General features: G+C 48.1%; 1 protein-coding gene across 3 annotated transcripts in view; it reads right to left on the bottom strand.

The window, feature by feature from the left end:
* The window catches only part of CTNND2 (catenin delta 2), a 704,219-nt gene extending 682,421 nt beyond the window's left edge, over positions 1-21,798 (bottom strand). The window contains exon 1 of one of the 3 annotated variants that reach the window (XM_064160790.1): positions 21,414-21,798. In XM_064160790.1, the coding sequence (XP_064016860.1) occupies positions 21,414-21,432 (19 nt within the window). In that variant the 5' untranslated portion in view covers positions 21,433-21,798. Of the gene's footprint in view, positions 1-20,277; positions 20,740-21,413 lie in introns of those variants that run through there. The other 2 variants (XM_064160789.1, XM_064160792.1) reach the window with 2 other exon arrangements.
* Positions 21,799-22,341: the final 543 nt, after the last annotated feature.

The following is a 22,341-nucleotide window of genomic DNA, read 5'->3' as shown; positions in this document are numbered from 1 at the left end:
AAAAGAAACCAAACCAACTCACCTAGTTTCTCCTAAAATATGGCTTGAAATGTCAGCAAGTCAATTAAAAGTAACTCCTCAGAAACTATTAATTCCTGGAGCCTCTGCCCACGTGATGGTTTGGGAGTTAACTCCCATCCCCACTTAAGAAAATCATTCAGACTAGACTCAGCTGGCTGAAAGTTAAGGAATGAAGCTACATTTACAGCTTAGCACAAGATACAAGCAGATATACACACATCACAATTAACTACCTTGCTGAGAGATGAGGGAGTGGAGTTTTCCACCATGTAATTCCAGAGCTTTATAAAATTAAATGTTTCACTTGGTTTATAAGAAAATAGCCAAACTCAAAGGCAGCAAGTAAAATAAAAGATCACCCATACAATCAGTTAGGGTTTGAAGCGACCACAAGGATCACCCAGTTCCAATCCCCCTGCCATGCCCAGGGACACCTCTCACTCAATCAGGCTGGCTAGTGCCTCATCCAGCCTGGCCTTAAACACCTCCAGGGATGAGGCTTACACTACCTGCCTGGGCAACCCAGAGTCTCACCACCCTCATAGTGAAGAGCCTCTTCCTAACATCCAGTCTGAATCTACCCATTTCTAGCTTTGTTCCATTGCCCCTAGTCCTATCACTACCTGATATCCTAAAAAGTCCCTCCCCAGCTTTCTTGTAGGCCTCCTTAATCATAGAATCAATCATAGAATCAACCAGGTTGGAAGAGACCTCCAAGCTCAGCCAGTCCAACCTAGCACCCAGCCCTGTCCAATCAACCAGACCATGACACTAAGTGCCTCATCCAGGCTTTTCTTAATTAAAGGTCATAAAAAGGTCACCTCAGAGTCTTCTCATCTCCAGACTGAAAAGCCCAAACTCCCTCAGTCCCTCCTCATAGTAGAGCTGCTCCAGCCCTCTGAGCATCCTCGTGACCCTATTCTGGACACGCTCCAACATGTCCACATCCTTCTTGTAATGAGGGCTCCAGAACTGGATGTAGTACTCCAGGTGGGGTCTCAGCAGAGCACAGAAGAGGGGGAGAATCTCCTCCTTTGATCTGCTGGCCACACTTCTGCTGCTGCAGCCCTCCAGGCTGCAAGTGCACACTGCTGGTGCATGTTGAGCTTCTCATCCACCAGCACTCCCAGGTCCCTCTCCTCAAGGCTGCTCTCCAGCCACTCACTGCCCAGCCTGGATTTGTGCAGGACCCTTGCCCTTGGTCTTGTTGAACATCCTGAGGTTGGTTTGTGTCCACCTCTCCAGCCTGTCAAGGTCTCTCTAAAATTGCAAGCCATTAATACACAGCGACCACTCATATTTTGCTGCCAACATTTCTCCTTTGTTTTGGTGAGAAAGCAATTAGAAACCTCCAGGATATGCCAGAAGCAACACCAAAAAAGGGGTGCACCACACATACTTCTGCAGTTTCAGCAGCAATCTGAGACATAGGCATGGTTTTGTTCATAGTAGACTATCATACCAGTGACTGGTGAAATGAAACCAAATGAAGACCAACTGGTAACAGAATTATACAGTGTCTGCTTGGAGAAATACATAATGAAAGCCTTGAAATATCCTCATGGTTGCTCCTCAGGGATCCAGCTCCAGCTACAATGAATTTTGCATTTCAGGAAAGTGGTTTTTGAACGCAGAAGAGTTGGTCTCAGAAAAATTGGAGTGGTGCTTGCTATGCAGACCCCTTTCTGCAGCCATGCGGTTGCTACCAGGAACCACACTACACTTCTGAGCTTCTTTACACGCTGTTATGTCCATGTTTTCAGGCAGTATCAAAAGACTAATTTATTATCTCCTGCCAAGAAACTTCTGGACACTGGGCAAGACACAGTAAGCAATGCAGCTGCCATCCCTGAGGTGAGCAGCACATCCGATGTTCAATCTCACGACCATACACAGACTCCCGTGATTAGAGAGCGCAGTTTGCCTGCTGTATTAAAAACCAGCATCACTGGGAAGAAGAAGCCCATATCCAAGACTCTTCCCTCATCCCAAAGAGCTTCCATTCCCAGTTTAAAGTCGTGTTCCTCATTCCATGTTAAGCAACAGTTAAACCAATACTACAGATCAGTAACATCTGAATTGGAGAGGCTGAGGGAGCTGGGATTGGTTAGCCTGGAGAAGAGGAGGCTCAGGGGAGACCTCATTGCTGTCTACAACTACCTGAAGGTTGTGGCCAGGAGGAGGTTGCTCTCTTCTCTCAGGTGGCCAGCACCAGAACAAGAGGGGACAGCCTCAGGCTGTGCCAGGGGAGATTTAGGCTGGAGGTGAGGAGAAAGTTCTTCCCTGAGAGAGTCATTGGACACTGGAATGGGCTGCCCGGGGAGGTGGTGGAGTCGCCGTCCCTGGAGCTGTTCAAGGCAGGATTGGACGTGGCACTTGGTGCCATGGTCTGGCCTTGAGCTCTGTGGGTAAAGGGTTGGACTTGATGATCTGTGAGGTCTCTTCCAACCCTGATGATACTGTGAATTTGAGATGATGCAGATGCCAAACTAGAACTCAAATCATGGTTGTGAATTGTCTAGAAATACATCACAACTGTGCACACCTCTCCAGCTGTGGCTTCATCAGTGCTGCACAAAAGACAAAACTCACTCCCCTTCACCTCATGGTGCAGCCCAGGAAGCTGCTGGCTCTTCTCTGACCTAAGCATACACTGCTGGTTCATGTTCAACTTGCCCACCACAAAGCCCAAATCCTTCTCTGCAGAGCTTGTTTACTGCCAGTTCGCAGTATCACCAAGGTTGGAAGAGACCTCATAGATCATCAAGTCTAACCCTTTACCACAGAGCTCAAGGCCAGCATGTACTGGAGACTGAGTGGCTGGAGAGCAGCCAGGAGGAAAGGGACCTGGGGGTACTGATAGATAGTAAGCTGAAGATGAGCCAGCAGTGTGCCCAGGTGGCCAAGAGAGCCAATGGCATCCTGGCCTGCATCAGGAGCAGTGTGGCCAGCAGGACAAGGGAGGTTATTCTTGCCCTGTACTCAGCACTGGTCAGGCCACACCTTGAGTGCTGTGTCCAGTTCTGGGCCCCTCAATTCAAGAGAGATGTTGAGGTGCTGGAACATGTCCAGAGAAGGGCAACAAAGCTGGTGAGGGGCCTGGAGCACAAATCCTATGAGGAGAGGTTGAGGGAGCTGGGCCTGTTTAGCCTGGAGGAGGCTCAGGGGTGATCTTATTACTGTCTACAGCTCCCTGAAGGGGCATTGTAGCCAGGTGGGGGGTGGCCTCTTCTCCCAGGTAACCAGCAATAGAACAAGGGGACACAGTCTCAAGTTGTGCCAGGGTAGGTATAGGCTGGATGTTAGGAAGAAGTTCTTCACAGAGAGAGTGATTGGCATTGGAATGGGCTGCCCAGGGAGGTGGTGGAGGCACCGTCCCTGGGGGTCTTCAAGAAAAGCCTGGCTGAGGCACTTAGTGCCATGGTCTGGCTGATTGGATAGGGCTGGGTGCTAGGTTGGCCTGGCTGATCTTGGAGGTCTCTTCCAACCTGGTTGATTCTATGATTCTATGATTCTACTGGTGCAAGAGGTTATTCCAACCCAGGTAGGGAAATAAAGCATTTTGCCTTTCTGAAACTTCACAGGATTCCTGTCAGCACCTTCTCCAAACTGCTATTAACCTGAGTCTGAAAGGCAGCACAGTCCTCTGCAAACTTGCTGAGTGTAACTCTGTCCCATCACTCAGATCACAACTGAAGATGTTTAACCATACAGGACACAGTACTGATGATCCCTGGGGTACAGTGCTAGTGCCTGACCTTGCTGTGGAGGCAGGGAATTAACGTGGCCGAGTCAGGAAGATATATTATTATTTTTATATAACAACATATAATTATATAAAAATATATCATATCATAAAATACACTAAAATATAGTTTTATATAAAATTATTTTATTTTCCTGAAACTCCTCCCCCAAAACTACATACAGAAATGAACTGAGTTTAATTAGCAGACTCACTGCATTGAGAATATCTTACAAAGGACACTACAGACAAATTTGGCTACTTTAGAAGTCAGGAAATGGAAAAGGCTAAGCTGTAACACAGCTTTCCCAGTGTCAATCAGGCTGAGCAGAAGGTTCACTACTCAGGCTGGCTGAGAGAAAGGACAGTCCAGACCTTGGCAGGTCTCTCTCTGTTGAAAGACATCCGAGGCTTATGGTGGGAAGCCTCCTAACCAGGGACCATCCAGTCCCTCAGGAGCTTGTCCTTAGAAGGCCAGGGGACTCTCTGCAGGAACTATCCAGGCGAGGGAGAACTCTAAGGTGGAAACCCCAAGGTGGGAAGTCCCCCAGTATTTATCCCTCTCCTAGACAAAGAGTTGATTCACCGCTTCCTAGGCACAAAGACCACAGCCAATCACTGCGGGCATCCGCACAGGTCACCCCTCATGCAGGAAGGGCCCTTTGCTCCCCCTGCTTCAAGCCTGCAGGGGAGTGGAACAGGTTTTTGGTGCCTTTCCTCTCCCATTCAAACCACAGAGGGAGAGGAATTTTGGAGTATCCAGGACTCCAGGGCAGACCTACAGCTGGATTTCATGCTGCTGACCACGACTGATGCAAGCAGTGCTGACAGTTTTCAGCCCACATGGCTACTCATTAATTTACTGAATCCTTCAAGAGCTTGTCTATGATTGTATCACAGTATCACAGTATCATCAGGGTTGCAAGAGACCTCACAGATCATCAAGTCCAACCCTTTACCACAGAGCTCAAGGCCAGACCATGGCACCAAGTGCCACGTCCAATCCTGCCTTGAACAGCTCCAGGGACGGCGACTCCACCACCTCCCCGGGCAGCCCATTCCAGTGTCCAATGACTCTCTCAGGGAAGAACTTTCTCCTCACCTCCAGCCTAAATCTCCCCTGGCACAGCCTGAGGCTGTGTCCTCTTGTTCTGGTGCTGGCCACCTGAGAGAAGAGAGCAACCTCCTCCTGGCCACAACCTCCCCTCAGGTAGTTGTAGACAGCAATAAGGTCACCCCTGAGCCTCCTCTTCTCCAGGCTAACCAATCCCAGCTCCCTCAGCCTCTCCTCGTAGGGCTTGTACTCAAGGCCTCTCACCAGTTATGGAAGACTACCCAAAGGCTCTCGTTAAGTCATAATAAAGGACACTCATTGCTTCATCCACCAAAGTCATCTCGTAGAAGGCTATCAGGCTGGTAAAGTGTGTTTTCTTCACCAAGCAATAATGACTACTCCCAATCACCTTACTGTTCCTCTTATGTTAGGAAATTATTGCCAGGGGAATATGCTCCATCAAACTAATGACTGCACTCAATGATCTTGAAGGTCTTTTCCCATCTAAGAAATCCTGTGATTTCCCAGGGCCTGAGGTGAAGCTGACCTGCCTGTAGTTTCCCAGATCCTCCTTCTTAAAGGCAGAAATGACATTCACTTTCCATCGGTCAGTCCTCAGGAATTTCTCCCAATCACTGTGACCTTTCAAAGATAATCATTAGAGACTTCAAATTTCTTACAACTAGTACAAAAGCAGAATATCTAATGTAGGCAGATGCCAGGGTGAAATGGATCAGTACAAACTGCTTCACTCATCAATGAGCAAATACACTAGTGTTTACAAGCCAACTGTGAAGTGCATGTCAGCTATTTATTGCCATTCAATCATTCCCCATCTTACCAGAGTCCAGAATGGAATAAAAGTAAAAGCCCTACTTGAACTATCCTGAGAGCAATACCAAGATGCCACGAAACAGCACATTACCATGGTCATGAGGAGAACACTTCTTGACAGAGAGAGTGACTGGCATTGGAATGGGCTTCCCAGGGAGGTGGTGGAGTAGCCATCCCTGAAGGTATCACAGTATCATCAGGGTTGGAAGAGACCTCACAGATCAACAAGTCCAACCCTTTACCACAGAGCTCAAGGCCAGACCATGGCACCAAGTGCCACGTCCAATCCTGCCTTGAACAGCTCCAGGGACGGCGACTCCACCACCTCCCCGGGCAGCCCATTCCAGTGTCCAATGACTCTCTCAGGGAAGAACTTTCTCCTCACCTCCAGCCTAAATCTCCCCTGGCACAGCCTGAGGCTGTGTCCTCTTGTTCTGGTGCTGGCCACCTGAGAGAAGAGAGCAACCTCCTCCTGGCCACAACCACCCCTCAGGTAGTTGTAGACAGCAATGAGGTCTCCCCTGAGCCTCCTCTTCTCCAGGCTAACCAATCCCAGCTCCCTCAGCCTCTCCTCGTAGGGCTGTGCTCAAGGCCTCTCCCCAGCCTCGTTGCCCTTCTCTGGACACGCTCAAGCATCTCAATGTCCCTCCTAAACTGGGGGGCCCAGAACTGAACACAGTACTCAAGGGGTGGTCTAACCAGTGCAGAGCACAAGGGCAGAATGACCTCCCTGCTCCTGCTGGCCACACCATTCCTGATGCAGGCCAGGATGCCACTGGCTCTCTTGGCCACCTGGGCACACTGCTGGCTCATGTTCAGGTGGGTATCAATCAGCATCCCCAGATCCCTCTCTGTCTGGCTGCTCTCCAGCCACTCTGACCCCAGCCTGTATCTCTCCATGGGGTTATTGTAGCCAAAGTGTAGCACCCTGCACTTGGAGCTATTGAAGCCATCCCCTTGGACTCTGCCCACCTGTCCAAGCGGTCAAGGTCCTGCTGCAGAGCCCTTCTGCCCTCCAACCCAGCCACATCTGCCCCAGCTTGGGTGTTCAAGAAAAGCCTGGATGAGGCACTCAGTGCCATGGTCTGGTTGACTGGCTAGGGCTGGGTGCTAGGTTGGACTGGCTGAGCTTGGAGGTCTCTTCCTACCTGGTTGCTTCTATGATTCTCTGTAATTAACAATAGCCTGTGAACTGAGTACAAAGCAGTATCCAAAGCAAGTCAGCTAGTACCTGGAAACACAGGCAATGCTGAAGCTTAGAACAAAGCTCATGAGAGCAGCAGACTGAATGATGTCAGGGAAAGGTGCTCAACTGTGAAACAGTACACTGGAAGAAGAATTTAAGTATGAAAATATTATAAGTCTAACCATCTGACTATAAAAACCAAAATCTCTACTAAGAATAAAAGAAATAATGTACTTTGCCCCAGGCACAAACTTCTCTCCTGGAAACTACTCTTTTTAAACTAAAATTTCTCTTTAAATTACATTGGTAGGAAAAAAAACATTGTCATTGACTTTGTATTTATCCTCTTGAAGTGTAAGTGGTTTGTAAACTACACATGACTTGCTGATTGTAGTACGAAAACCTACAGGAACAAAGTCATGCTTTGAGCAGCTCCTAGAACAGAAATGTATACAAACATAAGGAGTGATTACATAGAATCATAGAATCCACCAAGCTGGAAGATACCTCCAAGATCATCCAGACCAACCTAGCACCCAGCCCTGTTTAAAAGAACTTATTTTTCAACTTAATATTGCCTTTAAAATGTTTTATTGTATATGACATAACTAGCTGTAAATTACTCCAGGTAGGTTCAGACTGGATGTGAGGAGGAAGTTGTTGAGCATGAGAGTGGTGAGAGGCTGGAATGGGTTGCCCAGGGAGGTGGTTGAGGCCCCATGGCTGGAGGTGTTTAAGGCCAGGCTGGATGAGGTTGTGGCCAGCCTGCTCCAGGGTAGGGTGTCCCTGGGCATGGCAGGGGGTTGGAACTGGCTGCTCCTTGTGGTCCCTTCCCACCCTGACTGATTCTATGATTCTATTCTAAGTATTTGCTTAAGCAACCTGGAAAGGGCTACACTTCCTATGACACGTGCACAGTACACAGGCACCAGGATCCCCCTTTTTCATGCCAGTGTCTGATCCATTTTCAATGTCTCTACACTTGTATTCTCATCAGGAGTAGTATTAGCTGTTTTTTTTTAACTTTCCAACACAAGGACTAATCTGTGTGTTCTATAGAGCATTGGTTCAACAGAGGAAGTGTGATCTAAGTTCACCTGCCAAAACACCACAGCAGCCACCACTATGTTTCATTAATGAGATGACTGATACAATAACACTGCAGTCTGTCACTCCATCTGCATCCTTGCATACTGTTTTCTAAACACACCCTGGCAGAGAGCTGATTAGATGCCACTCTGCATGGGCAGAGACAGCTGAAGCACAGTCCTAACTGTGGTTCACGTGTTTGTCATCACCCTCAAAAGGTCACAGGGTGACTCTGAGGTGCTAAGCTCAGTCTGTATTTCAAGGTGAGAAACACTGCGAGACTTAGAGCTAACTTCAAGGTCCTCTCCTAGTACAGAGGACACAGCCTCAAGTTGTGCCAGGGCAGGTCTAGGCTGGATGTTAGGAGGAAGTTGTTGTCAGAGAGAGTGACTGGCATTGGAATGGGCTGCCCAGGGAGGTGGTGGAGTTGCCATCTCTGAAGGTGGTCAAAAAAAGCCTGGCTGAGGCACTTAGTGCCATGGTCTGGTTGATGGGACAGTGCTGGGTGCTAGGTTGGACTGGCTGAGCTTGGAGGTCTCTTCCAACCTGGTTGCTTCTATGATGCTATGATTATAAAATTAGCCTACTGCATTTCAGTATCAATATTCATTATCACTTCCACTCAAACATTGAGAAGTTAGGTTTCATGTAAGTAGAACTGTAAGTTTGAAACAAGGTCTGAAAACAAGATGACTGAAATGAGTTTCTTGGGTCTTGTATCACAAGCTAACCTCCATCTACTGGCAGCAGCTTCAGTTCCTTGACAACATCTTTTTCCACCACAAAATCATCATTTCCACTCTAAAGTAGTATGCTTCACTGTAAGGTGATGAAATGGCATCCTAGCTTGTATTAGAAACGCTGTGTCCAGCAGGAGCAGGGAGGTGTCTGACCCTTGTATTCAGCACCTGTGAGGCTGCACCTCAAGCACTGTGTTCAACTTTGGGCACTTCATTACAAGAGATGTGGAGGTGTTGGAGTTGAGTGCAGAGAAGGGCAATGAGGCTTGTGAAAGGCCCACAGAATAAACCTCATCAGGAGCAACTGAAGGAGCTGCAGCTGTTTACAGAATCACAGAATTTCTTAGATTGGAAAAGCCTTTTCAAGATCCTCAAGCCCAATCATTAGTTCCACACTGACAAGTCCTTGCCTAAACCAAAGCCCTCAGCACAACATCTCAGCACTAGCAATCACTATGCTTGGAAAGGACCACCAGGATCAGCCAGTCCAACCTTCATCCCAGCAGCCTTCATCACTACATTATAGCCTCAAGCACCACATCCACTATCCTTTTAAACAGCTCCAGGGATGGTGACTCCACCACCTCCCTGGGCAGCCTGTTCCAGTGCCTGAGCACCTGCTTAGGAAAGAACTTCCTCCCAACAGCCAACCTAAACCTCCTCTGATGCAACTTGAGGATCCTATCAGTAGTAATTTGGGAGGAGAGACCAGCCCCAGCCTCACTACAACCTCCTTTTAGGTAGTTGTAGAGGGCAATAAGGTCCCCTCTCAGCCTCCTCTTCTCCAGACTAAACCAGCCCAGCTCCCTCAGCTGCTCCTCACAGGCCATGTTTGCCAGACCTCTCCCCAGCCTCGTTGCCCTTCTCTGCACCTGCTCCAGCACCTCAGTGTCCCTCCTGTACTGTGCTGACCCAAACTGGACACAGTACTTGAGATATAGTCTCACAAGTGCTGAGTAAAAAACAAGTGCCTTTTACTCTTCTAGCTGTATATGAAAAAGTGAAGATTAAAACATCATAAACATTACACAACACTCTACAAGCCCATTCAGCAGGCAAAGGCACATGTTTGAAGAAGCTCTAAAATGATTTCTGGGCACTGATGAGAAAGCTTTGTGCTGGGCTTCCTTTTTCTGCCTGCTCCTGTGAAATGCAGATGTAAAGCTGTGCTTCAAAAATACACTTTGTATCTAACCCTGCCAAGTAAGCTACTATCAGTTGCATATTTAAGGGTATGGAATACAAATCTAACATTATTTTAGCTATCCCCAAACTCCATTGAAGCAGTAAAGAATTTATCACAGTGATCTTGCCTCCTTTAGTTGATTTAAACCCATACATCTCAACTCATTCCATCTCAAAAGACAAGGTTCTTGATGAACTACACAAGCAGTATGAGGTGCTACAGATAGCACTTACTGCTGAGGTTGACTTTCCTTCTGAACAGGTGCAGGAACTGAAGAGTCCACACCTCATGTGCTAGTTTGAAGCTAGCTAGAATGTTTTGGTGAGAAGAACTGGACACTGGAATGGGCTGCCCGGGGAGGTGGTGGAGTCGCCATCCCTGGGGCACTTCAAGGCAAGGTTGGACGTGGCACTTGGTGCCATGGTCTGGCCTTGAGCTCTGTGGTAAAGGGTTGGACTTGATGATCTCTTCCAACCCTGATGATACTGTGATACTGTAATTAGATTACAGGCAGTGAAAAGGAAACAATGGTGATGGCTGCTGCACTCATAGGCTTGCTGTGATGGATAAGAACAAGAACACAAACATAGATAACAGAGTTGCTCTCTGTCTGGGCTTTGGGCTGAACTTCTCTCTCTAACCTAACCTGCCATCTGAGTAATCCATCTACTTCCTAACCCCCTGGCCAACCCTCCAAACTACCTTAAACATAAGGCAAGATGTAGGGTAAGTAGAGGGGTGGGAGGAAGGTGGAAGGGTGGTTGTGAGCCCCTCCTGGGGACTCAGGTTTCTGGGAGGGCTCTTGTGTTTCTGTATTGCCTTTTAACTTGTCTATTTCCGTCTATAGTGTAGATACCTGCTTGTACATTGTGCTAAGCTGTAAATATAAAGCTTCATTCAATTCCCAGAGCCACTGAGTCTAGCCTGGGTGATTTTTCCAAGGAGGGTAACACCCAAAGCATCACACCTCACTTCTACCTTTACCTATGTTCTCTCACCATGATACAGACCCTGAAGTATGTCTGTCTCTCTTAGACTACCTACTTAATGTAGCTGTACAGTAACTGTTGAGTATCGTAGCCTTTCTCTGCAAGAAAACAAATAGTTTGCTTTCAAAGAAGTAAACAAATACTCCTGATCCAAGTCAGCAGTGGCTACACTTCTTAATAGTAAGAAAGGTACAGAGTTTCAATTTTCTCATTTTTATTGTACAACTTCCCAGCAGCTGATCACTGCTTTTAAAAATATATCAATTGCTACGACTGGATGAGGCATTTAGTGCCATGGTCTAGTTGATTGGACAGGGCTGGGTGCTAGGTTGGACTGGATGATCTTGGAGTTCTCTTCCAATCTGGTTGATCCTATGATTCTATTCCATATAAACTCCCAGTTGTACAATATCCTGCAATAATCCAATAACAACCCAATAAAATCCAGTAACAAAATTCAAAAACAATACCCTACATGTTAATATATCTGCATTGATCTAACAGTAAAATGAGGTATTGCTAAATGTGCTCTCAGTATCCAAAGCTTCAATTTCTATCTTCAGATTAATAGAAACAGTTGACTCTAATAGCTTACTCTAGACATGAAAGACTAAATCAAATCACTAAAATGTCAAACTCATTAACCCTATTTTCGTTGTAAACACCAGTAACAGGACACCACCCTAACATATAGAACATGTGGAACAGTACATGGTTCTGCAGTATAAGCAAGCAAGCATGAAGGAAAAGTGGAACCAAAAAGAGAACAAATTACTATCAGCTCGAATGTGCACAGACAAGTAAACCTGACATCTACTTCTCCAGAAACAAATACTTTAAGAGGCTATATATATGTATATAGTAAGGATTCATTTCATAGAATCATAGAATCAACCAGGTTGGAAGAGACCTCCAAGCTCAGCCAGTCCAACCTAGCACCCAGCCCTATCCAGTCAACCAGACCATGGCACTAAGTGCCTCAGCCAGGCTTTGCTTCAACACCTCCAGGCACGGCACCTCCACCACCTCCCTGGGCAGCCCATTCCAATGCCAATCACTCTCTCTGCCAACAACTTCCTCCTAACATCCAGCGTACACTTCCCCCAGAACAACCTGAGGCTGTGTCCCCTTGTTCTGTTGCTGGTTGCCTGGGAGAAGAGCCCAACCCCACCTGGCTACAGCCTCCCTTCAGGGAGTTGCAGACAGCAATGAGCTCAGCCCTGAGCCTCCTTTTCTCCAGGCCAAACACCTCCAGCTCCCTCAGCCTCTCCTCATAGGGCTGTGCTCCAGGCCCCTCACCAGCTTTGTTGCCCCTCTCTAGAGATGTTCCAGCACCTCAACATCTCTCTTGGATTGAGGAGCCCAGAACTGGAAACAATATTCAAGGTGTGGCCTGACCAGTGTTGAGTCCTTCTAGTCCACTGTGTAGGACTACTGCATTTCAGAAAGTGGATCAACATGTAGAGCAGCTAGGGAAATAATTTTAATGCTTTTAATTTGTAACCTCAAAAGCAATCATTTTTTCCCCTTGCAGTTCCTTCCCATTAGCTCTTCAGTCTTAGGGAATGCTTTTGTCCCATTCCTGCTGCCAAACTCAATCTATTGGTACCAACCACTCATTCTCTTTTATTAAGCAAAATTACCACTGTATTGCATGGCACTACAAATTAAGACAAAACCCAATCAAATAAAAGAACAACAGCAAAAGCAATTTACGTTGCAGTCTTTGGCTCCTTGACAAACAATCACTGCTGCAAGTCTGTTCTGTTAATACATCAGCAGCAGCAATCTGTCACATGGGGACCTGAAATGCTGTCATCGCCACTGATCAAAAGCCAAGTGGTTCCTCACTGGGTGTTTTTAGTGGGGAGACCACATTGACAGTCTCAGATAGAAGAACTCATCAGCTGTGTTGCTTTGAGGACTTTGGTGAGCAGAGTAGAGGAAAATCCCACTCCCCTCCAGAGGCCAGTTTTGATTTGAGTAAATACACACACAGATTTGACACACAAAGAGGAAAATCACAGAATCATAGAATCAAACAGCTTGGAAGAGACCTCAAAGCTCAGCCAGCACAACCTAGCACTCAGCCCTGTCCTATCAACCAGACCATGGCACTAAGTGCCTCATCCAGTCTTTTCTTGAACACCTCCAGGGAAGGTGACTCCACCACCTCCCTGGGCAGCCCATTCCAATGCCAATCACTTTCCCTGTGAAGAACTTCCTCCTAACATCCAGCCTATACAATCAGGTCTTTCAAAGTGACTTTACCCAGCAGACCTTCTAATCATTTGACACCAGCACATTCTGGAGGTCAGAAATGCCAGATCTCAAAAATTCAAGATGTTCCAAAATCTTGAAATCAGATCATGTGGCATTCACACAGCACTGTCAAGTGTAGTAAATTTCTCAAATGCTAATGATGAACTTGCAAACATTTTTTTTTTTAAATCAAACTAAATTGTTTTACTTAACTGAACTGTGCCGCAAGGTTTTAAGATAGAATAAAACAGAATAGAATCAACCAGGTTGGAAGAGACCTCCAACACCACCCAGTCCAACCTAGCACCCAACCCTATCCAATCAACCAGACCATGGCACTAAGTGCCTCAGCCAGGCTTTGCTTCAACACCTCCGGGGGGGGTGACTCCACCACCTCCCTGGGCAGCCCATTCCAATGCCAATCACTCTCTCTGCCAACAACTTCCTCCTAACATCCAGCACAGACCTCCCCTGGCACAACTTGAGACTGTGTCCCCTTCTTCTGTTCCTGGTTGCCTGGCAGAAGAGCCCAACCCCACCTGGCTACAGCCTCCCTTCGGGTAGTTGTAGACAGCAATGAGCTCTGCCCTGAGCCTCCTCTGCTGCAGGCTGCACACCCCCAGCTCCCTCAGCCTCTCCTCACAGGGCTGTGCTCCAGGCCCCTCCCCAGCTTTGTTGCCCTTCTCTGGACACCTTCCAGCACCTCAACATCTCTCTTGACTTGAGCCCAGAACTGGGCACAGTTCTGAGCTATATTTAAGACATAAAATATGATCAAACCAGAATTTTGGTTCCACCATTCAATAACTGTTGTCTTCTTTGACAGTTTAAATCTTTTTGTTCCAATAGCCATGCAAGTGGAGAAACATTTACTACTACCGAGATCTCACATATCTTGGAACAGACTGAAAAAAAGACCTATGCATGCACCATATCTCCTAGACATAGAAGTAGAAAAGCAAGTCCAAGCATAGAATCAGTCATGGTTGGAAGGGACCATAAAAATCATGCAGTTCCACCCCCCCCTGCCATGCCCAGGGACACCCTACCCTAGAGCAGGCTGCACACAGCCTCAGCCAGCCTGGCCTCAAACACCTCCAACCATGGGGCCTCAACCACCTCCCTGGGCAACCCATTCCAGCCTCTCACCACTCTCATGCTCAACAGCTTCCTCATCACCTCCATTCTGACTCTCCCCACCTCCAGCTTTGATCCATTCCCCCCAGTCCTGTCACTGCCTGAGAGCCTAAAACGTCCCTCTCCAGCTTTTTTGTAGGCCCCCTTCAGATCCTGGAAGGCCACAAGAAGGTCACCTGGGAGCCTCCTCTTCTCCAGCCTGCACAGCCCCAACTCTTTCAGTCTGTGCTCACAGCAGAGCTGCTGCAGCCCTCTGAGCATCCTCGTGTACTAAGTACTACAAAGACGATTAACCTTGGCTACTTTTAATGTAGAAGACATTTACAGAGAAAGAACATTTAAGACAACTGCATCTCAAAAAGGCAAAGAAGAGATGTAAATTTACATTTCACACCATATCACTGCATTTCATCCACATAAAAGAACTGCTGCACAGATCTATGCTACATAAGAAGACAAAGAATGTAAGGAATACATGTTTCTTTCTGAATTTAGGAGTGATATCCATCCTTTGAGTGCTCATTATGACAATAAGCATTGAGAATTAAGTGAGCAGGATCCCAGTGGAGGCACTCAGAGGCTAATAAACTTCCCTAATTTTACCAGAAATGCATGCTTTGAAATTTGCTTTTATTCAGATAAAAACATGTAATGACACATAGTAAACATACTTATTTACCTGACAGCATTAAAACAGTTGCTTAACAGAATAATGCAGGAGGCTTCTCAGATACAATATGGTTTCTGTTCAATGGTCTCATGTATGTGAAAAAGATTTCTTGGTATTATGACTCTGGTTTTAATGCCCATTTTTAAAGCTTGTTATTCTGAATTTTACTCTTTGCTTTGACCTGCATGTTTCTAATTAAGCTCAACTCATCAGAGTCCCCCAAGACTCTTGAGGCTTTCTGCTGTACTTGTTCTTGGCAAACACGATAGAAGTCAGGAGAAAATGAGTGCAATCAGCTGCCATGCTGGTCAGAAACACCATCAGTGAAATCCACATGCTTGTGAATCTGTAAAACATCATATTTACACAAGAGGAAAGGAGGAAATAATCACAGAATCAACCAGGTTTTAAAGTTTTGGGGACTACTTTTTTTATGCAGTTCTGCAGGAGATTCACCATTGAGTGTGACATATGTGAAAATCTCCTCCCTGTCGTATATTTTCCCTATTGATCATAGAATCAACCAGGCTGGAAGAGACCTCCAAGCTCAGCCAGTCCAACCTAGTACCCAGCCCTGGCCAGTCAACCAGACCATGGCACTAAGTGCCTCAGCCAGGCTTTGCTTCAACACCTCCAGGGATGGTGACTCCACCACCTCCCTGGGCAGCCCATTCCAATGCCAATCACTCTCTCTGCCAACAACTTCCTCCTAACATCCAGCCTAGACCTCCCCTGCACAACTTGAGACTGTGTCCTCTTGTTCTGTTGCTGCTTGCCTGGCAGAAGAGACCAACCCCACCCAGCTACAGCCTCCCTTCAGGTAGTTGTAGACAGCGACGAGGTCCCAATGGAAAATCACTCTCTCTGTGAAGAACTTCCTCCTAATGTTACTACTTTTTATGAAGTCTCAGAAGTACAAAGTTTCAAAGTTTTGTTTCAAGTCTGAATTTTTCCCCAGACACTTCAGTAGAACAGGCAGTGGCCAGAAGGACAAGCTAATACACACCCTTCCACACTTTATGTCTCTTCAAGTAATTATTACTATAATTGAATTTTGGAATATAGAATAGGCAGATGAAGAGTTGGTAGAATGCACTAAATGTGCAAAGGTAAGAAAGATGTTTTTAGAGGTGTAATGAGTTTTGTCAGGAAAAACAAACATACAATAAAATCCCACAAAAACCCAAACCAATCTCTTCTTTAAAAGCAAAAGATTTTTAGTTATGCTTGAGAGTTGTTCTGTCATTTAAAAAATAAATGTATCATACTTTAAAATGCTGCTTCCATTAGGGTCTACTGCTTACTTCCATGTTATTAGTAATCAGACTACTAAATTTAATATTGTGCAGTCAAATAAGCATCCAAAATGCATCTAGAATCATAGAATCAACCAGGCCTGAAGAGACCTCCAAGCTCACCCAGTCCAACCTAGCACCCAGCCCTAGCCAGTCAACCAGACCATGGCACTAAGTGCCTCAGCCAGGCTTTGCTTCAACACCTCCAGGGACAGTGACTCCACCACCTCCCTGGGCAGCCCATTCCAATCCAAATCACTCTCTCTGGGAAGAGCTTACTCCTAACATCCAGCCTAAACCTCCCCAAACACAACTTGAGACTGTGTCCCCTTGTTCTGTTGCTGCTTGCCTGGCAGAAGAGACCAATCCCCACCTGGCTACAGCCTCCCTTCAGGTAGTTGTAGACAGCAATGAGGTCAGCCCTGAGCCTCCTCTTCTGCAGGCTGCACACCCCCAGCTCCCTCAGCCTCTCCTCATAGGGTTTTTGTTCCAGGCCCCTCACCAGCTTTGTTGCCCTTCTCTGGACATGTTCCAGCACCTCAACATCTCGAATTGAGGGGCCCAGAACTGGATACAGCACTCAAGGTGTGGCCTGAGCAATGCCGAGTACAGGGGAGCAATAACCTCCCTTGTCCTACTGGCCACACTGTTCCTGATGCAGGCCAGGATGCCATTGGCTCTCTTGGCCACCTGGACACACTGCTGGCTAATGACATACTATCCACCAGTACCCCCAGGTCCCTTTCTTCTTTGCTGCTCTCCAGCCACTCAGTCCCCAGCTTGTAGTGCTGATCTTACTGAGGCCTACAAAGAGGAGAAACAATCAACTTATTTTTTGTCAAACCTCAGCTGTAACTTGAAATATTAAACCCTTCATGACTTAGAAGCACAATCAATAAGCATCAAAACCACAGGTCCTTATTCAGGTAAAGAGCACTGCGATAATGTGTTTTCCTTATGATGCTGATGCTCCTGAAAATAACTGCTTCTAGGAATTTCTGGAACGTGTGTTTGAAATCCAAACAGTGATATGGTAGAATTTCCACAAGTGACAAGTTCTAAAAATGCTATCACACTGAACCGTGACATAAAAGATGAGTATGAAATTTAGTGCAAAGTTTAACACTCCCAACGAGTTCTGCTGATTCTGTTATCTGCTCCATTTGCATGCTAATCTACAGCCCTACCTAAAAAGGCATTAAAACCCTTCACACAAGATGCTCTGGCACTTTCTTTGTAGCACAAGTTGATTTTACACATAGAATCATAGAATCATCCAGGTTGGAAGAGACCTCCAAGATCATCCAGGCCAACCTAGCACCCAGCCCTATCCAGGCAACTAGACCATGGCACTAAGTGCCTCATCCAGGCTTTGAATGAACACCCCCAGGGATGGTGACTCCACCACCTCCCTGGGCAGCTCATTCCGATGGCAAATCACTCTCTCTGCCAACAACTTCCTCCTAACATCCAGCCTATACTTCCCCCAGCACAACTTGAGACTGTGTCCCCCTCTTCTACTGACGGCTGTCTGGGAGAAGAGACCAACCCCACCTGGCTACAACCTCCCTTTCAGGTAGCTGTAAACAGCAATGAGGTCACCCCTGAGACTCCTCTTTTCCAAGCTAAACAACCCCAGCTCCCTCAGCCTCTCGAGAAACAAACACTTAACACCAAACCACACTCATTAAGTCGAAACCATCCGCCTGCAAGTGTAAATCATGCAAATCAGAACTATGCAAACACCTTTTCTTTTAGCTGCTACTATTTTGTGCAGCTGTCTGTCAGAGTTCATTACACACTGATGAAACTGTTTTGGCAGCATTATTCCAAAACCAGGCAAAACTCACAAGCTTGCTTCACTGATGAGCTATTTATCACTTTTACTGCCCAGTAAGGTACCTGACGAACAGAACTCAAGTTCCAAGGCTGGAGTTCCTTTCCAAAAGCACCTTCCTTGCAGTTCATGAAAAATCATGCAGTTGGCATTCAGAAGTACTTTGCTTCTCACCAGCAGACTGGAGAGGTGGATATTTCCTTTGGTATATATACTTGAGCCTGCTACTCTATTTTTTCAAGCCTCTTACGTAACAGACTGCAAAAACCATCTCTGACCAACGTGACAAAGATGGGATCTCCCATTTAGGTACTATCACATTCAAAACAATCACATCCAATGCAGTCCCAGGACATTAATCAGCTTCATCCCAATGAGGATGCTCTGTCACAAGTTTTCTATGGTTTTGCAAGATGCAAAGGAATAGTCAAGACTCCCAAAGGGTCAAGACGTTCACACGCTAAGAAGAAACAGCATCACCAACTTGGCTTAGAATTAGTCTCACAAGACTTACAGAACATGCAAGTTTTGCTTATACATCACCCTCTCCCAAGGTGGTTTGGGTTTAGGGTTGAGGCTCCTCCCCACAGAACCTGTGTAAATACACCCACAAAGCCCTCAAAGACATTTGACTCTCAGAGGCCCACAGGTAGGATATGCAGCAGCTTTCTCTGTAGACCTGCACCTAACTGCCTCATGCCACGTCACCTACAAACCAGCCAACTAATTCAGCTGTTTGAAAAATAGCAACCCAGCCTACATGAGTTAGATAAGGAGTTGTTTTGGTTTTGCAGACAGGATAAAGAGATCCTTAAGTACACGATGAAAAAGACATCTCCCCATCTTTTGACTCTGCAAAAGCCCACAACACATAAATTTCACTGAATACTAGGTAGTCCTCTTGCTACCTTGAGCTATGTCAAGTCTTGATGTACTCTATGGAGAGGTTAGCTATGAATCACAGCTTAGGCCAATTCTCTTACTTCACATATAGACAATCTGCACAGACAGTGAAAATTACCCTGCATTAAGTTTTTATCTTCTTATTGCCACTACAAAAATGCATCCATGTTTTAAGGGACCCCAAATAGCAGGTACCACAGACGAAAAAATTAGCAGCTGGGTGTTTATTAAATCGGCCTGTTCACATCCAAATGTTTTCTGTATGTTTTGGGTATTTTTCTGTAACTCACAGGGCTGATCATAACACCCTGACTCTGAGAAAAAGCAGCCTCTAACAAAGTATGAGACAGAAAATGTCTCCGTGCAAGATAGTGTACTCCAGTCTTGCATGTATTTGTGCCTCCAATCCCTCCAGGGGAAAAATAACATGGTTTCTAAAATGATCCCTCTTCAGTTTGGGGTTGGTTGGGTGTTTTCTTTCTCTTTTTTCTCCAAGAACCTCGGCCAGACGAATTTTCCTATTACGTCTACTGCCTGTACTGCTGCTGCACCTCCCCTTGGTGACTTGATTCAGCTGAAGCTACGCTTTGACGGATCGATGCAAGCACATTACACACCAGAATAAGAGTAAGGTAAGGGAAAGAAAAGCATCTTCCCTTTCAGCCATTAAATATAGATCAACGAAACACCACAGTGCACATCGCGGCTCCCCTCCCCACCCCCCTCCGCCCGCTCCTCGAGCGCAGGATTTCGCAGACGGTGGCTTGAAAGGAAGATCTGCCCCCCCCATGCCGCACAAACACGCAGAGGCACAGCAGCAGGGACCCACACAGACACACTGACAAGACACACGGACGCACGCAGCAGCAACCGCTCGGAGCCGCCCCGAGGCCCGGGCCAGCGCACGGCATTACCCGCCCTGGCTCCGCGCACGGCGGGGTGCTGCCTGCGCCCGCGGAACACCGCAGTCCTTCTTCTTCCTCATCCTCCTCCTCCTTCTCGGCCCATGACTTCACTGCCCTAACGAGTACATTAGTGCAGGGCGTCGGGAGACACAGTGCCGCGGTTGCCCTACATAAGCAACGACTAACGTAGAAAGAAAGGAAGAGACCGGGGGGGCGGTGGCGCGGGAGGAAGAAACAAGGGAAAATAACGCACTTCGTTACCTCTCCGCTCAAAGCACAAACACAGCTCCAGCAGCCCAACCTAGCTCGCCTGCCTCGCCGAGAGGAGCAGTACAGGATCCCGCACGAAGAAGAAATATCACGCAAGCAAAAAGGGAGGAGGGGACGACGGACCCGGCACCATTACGCTGTCTGTCGTACTCACCGATCGCTGCCGATTCAGTCTGCTTTCTCCCAAGCATAAACCAAAATCCAACAGCAAATCCTCAATCCGCTAAGCAAGAATGTAAGGCGCGGGGGGCGGGGGGGGCCACGGCCCCGGGCTTCACCGCAAGGTCCTGACCTTGTCCAGCAGCAGCATCTTCGGCTTGCCCCCCCCACCCCCGCCCCCAAGGGCGTGCGCGTGTTCCCCTGTGCGCCCCTGTGCGCCCGTGTCCCCCCGTGTCCGTGCGAGCGCGCTGATCCGACTCTGGGAGGCTCCGCCGCAGGACAGCTGCCCGCTGATTGCCAGACCGAGGCGGGCTCAGCATCCACCGCCCCACCGCTCGGGCGAGATACGAGGCTGCCGCGGCGGCGGCTGGAGCAGGCTGCGCGGCAGCGCCGTAACGCAGCGCGCCTGTCGGGCGCACCGGCCGCGGGATGTGGCCGAAGGAGACACAGCCGCCGCCGCAGCATCAGCCGCCGCCGCGCTCCCTCCCTCTCTCCCTGCCTGCCTCCTTCTCTCCCCGCCTGCCTCCGCCCCTCCCTCTCCCGTCCCCTCCCCAGCAGGAGCGCGCCCGCCGCGGCCGAGCAGCCGACTCTGGGGGGAGGGGGCCGGGCGGCTCCGCTCCGGCCGTGGCGTTGCCGTCGCCTGCGGCGGGTGGGGCCGGGCCGGGTGCCCGTGCCTCGCTTCGCGCGAAGCGGGGGCCTGGCTGGCAGGGGAGCGCATTTTCCCGTTCGCCGTGGCAGAGGGGCTTCGGGTTCCGGGGAAGGGAGGAGCAAGGCCGCCGGGCAGTAGATTGAGGTGTAGGGTCGCGCTCCGGTGCGGGGGCAAGCGGGCTAGTGGGGAGCAGCCCTCCGGCAGTGATAGCGGCTCCCGCAGTCTTGGGTTGGGTGTCGGAAACTCGAGGTCTGCCAGCCAAAGCGGTTAAACGCAACAGGGAAAGTAGAGCGTATTCCCCTGCTCAGTTCTCTGTCGGTTCTCTCTCCCCATCCTCGGGAAACCTAGGTAGAAAAATCTACCATGTTGTCTTCAGACTTGCCGGGAGCAAAGAGGGTAAGGAATATGGAAGTGGTGTTTACTCCTATGTACGCTTAACCTTTTACTGAGAAACTTGGGTAAAATGCCATCGGAGCACTCACCTGGAAGTTGCCATTCCATCAGTCCTTTTAACTTGCTGCGTAGTTTTGTTATCTGAGGAAAACCACCAATTTTGGGGTTGTTGCCCGGGGTAATTGCTGCTAATCTGCGGCCGCAGCAAGCTGAGTATCGACGTAGCGATCGGGAAGCCCATCTACTCGGCTGAGACGTCAGGGCAACGCCTACAGTCGGTTACTTGGCCGGCTGAACCCGTGCCCTCCACGACACCGGCTTCGCAGGGACCGAACCCGCCTCTCCCACGGGCGAGCTGGCGGCTCCCGCCGCAAGCGAGGCAGCCGAACCTGGGCGCCGGTGCTCTCATCCTCTCCGTTAGTCCTGCCGAGTCCGTTCTACTACCAGACCGCCGCGTAGTTGGCTGAATAAATCATAGCAGGAGCTTTATTAGCGGCTGCATTTGAAAGATGTATTTGTAGGCGGATTTTGGCGACTCTAGCGGTAAGGATCACCGCCGCCGTCGTGTTACAGGGCGACTCGCTGCTGCCACCTTTCGCTTTGCGTTTTTGCGGCTTTCCCAAACATGCCAGCCTCACCTCGCTGAGGGTTGAGGTAGTTATCCTTCCTTTCTTTTCACTAGGAGGGCAGAGAATGCGTCTTGCGTCTCCCATTCATCGCGTTCCTCGTGTTGTGTGCAGCGCCGGAAAGGCTTGTTTTCTGCCTGGGCTATCTTCTCCTGTTTTATTCCCCTGTATGACTTGGCTTCATTTTATTACCGCTGTTTAACTGGGGGAGTATTAAATGCAGAATTCTGTGTGCTCTCTCCTGGCATCAGTTCATTTATCAGCTATCTCTAGCCTCGAAATACACACGCTTGTTTTCAGCTCCTCAAAGATGCACCGTAGGAAGAGAAAATTAGTACTCAGAGGAGCCTACTTAAGCAATTCAACCTTAAATAATTAAACAAATCTGTAA

The sequence above is a fragment of the Pogoniulus pusillus genome, chromosome 21, assembly GCF_015220805.1.
Source record: "Pogoniulus pusillus isolate bPogPus1 chromosome 21, bPogPus1.pri, whole genome shotgun sequence".
NCBI lineage: Eukaryota > Metazoa > Chordata > Aves > Piciformes > Lybiidae > Pogoniulus > Pogoniulus pusillus.
The sequence above is the reverse complement of the archived record's forward strand: the minus strand, read 5'-3'. Positions and strand labels throughout refer to the sequence as shown.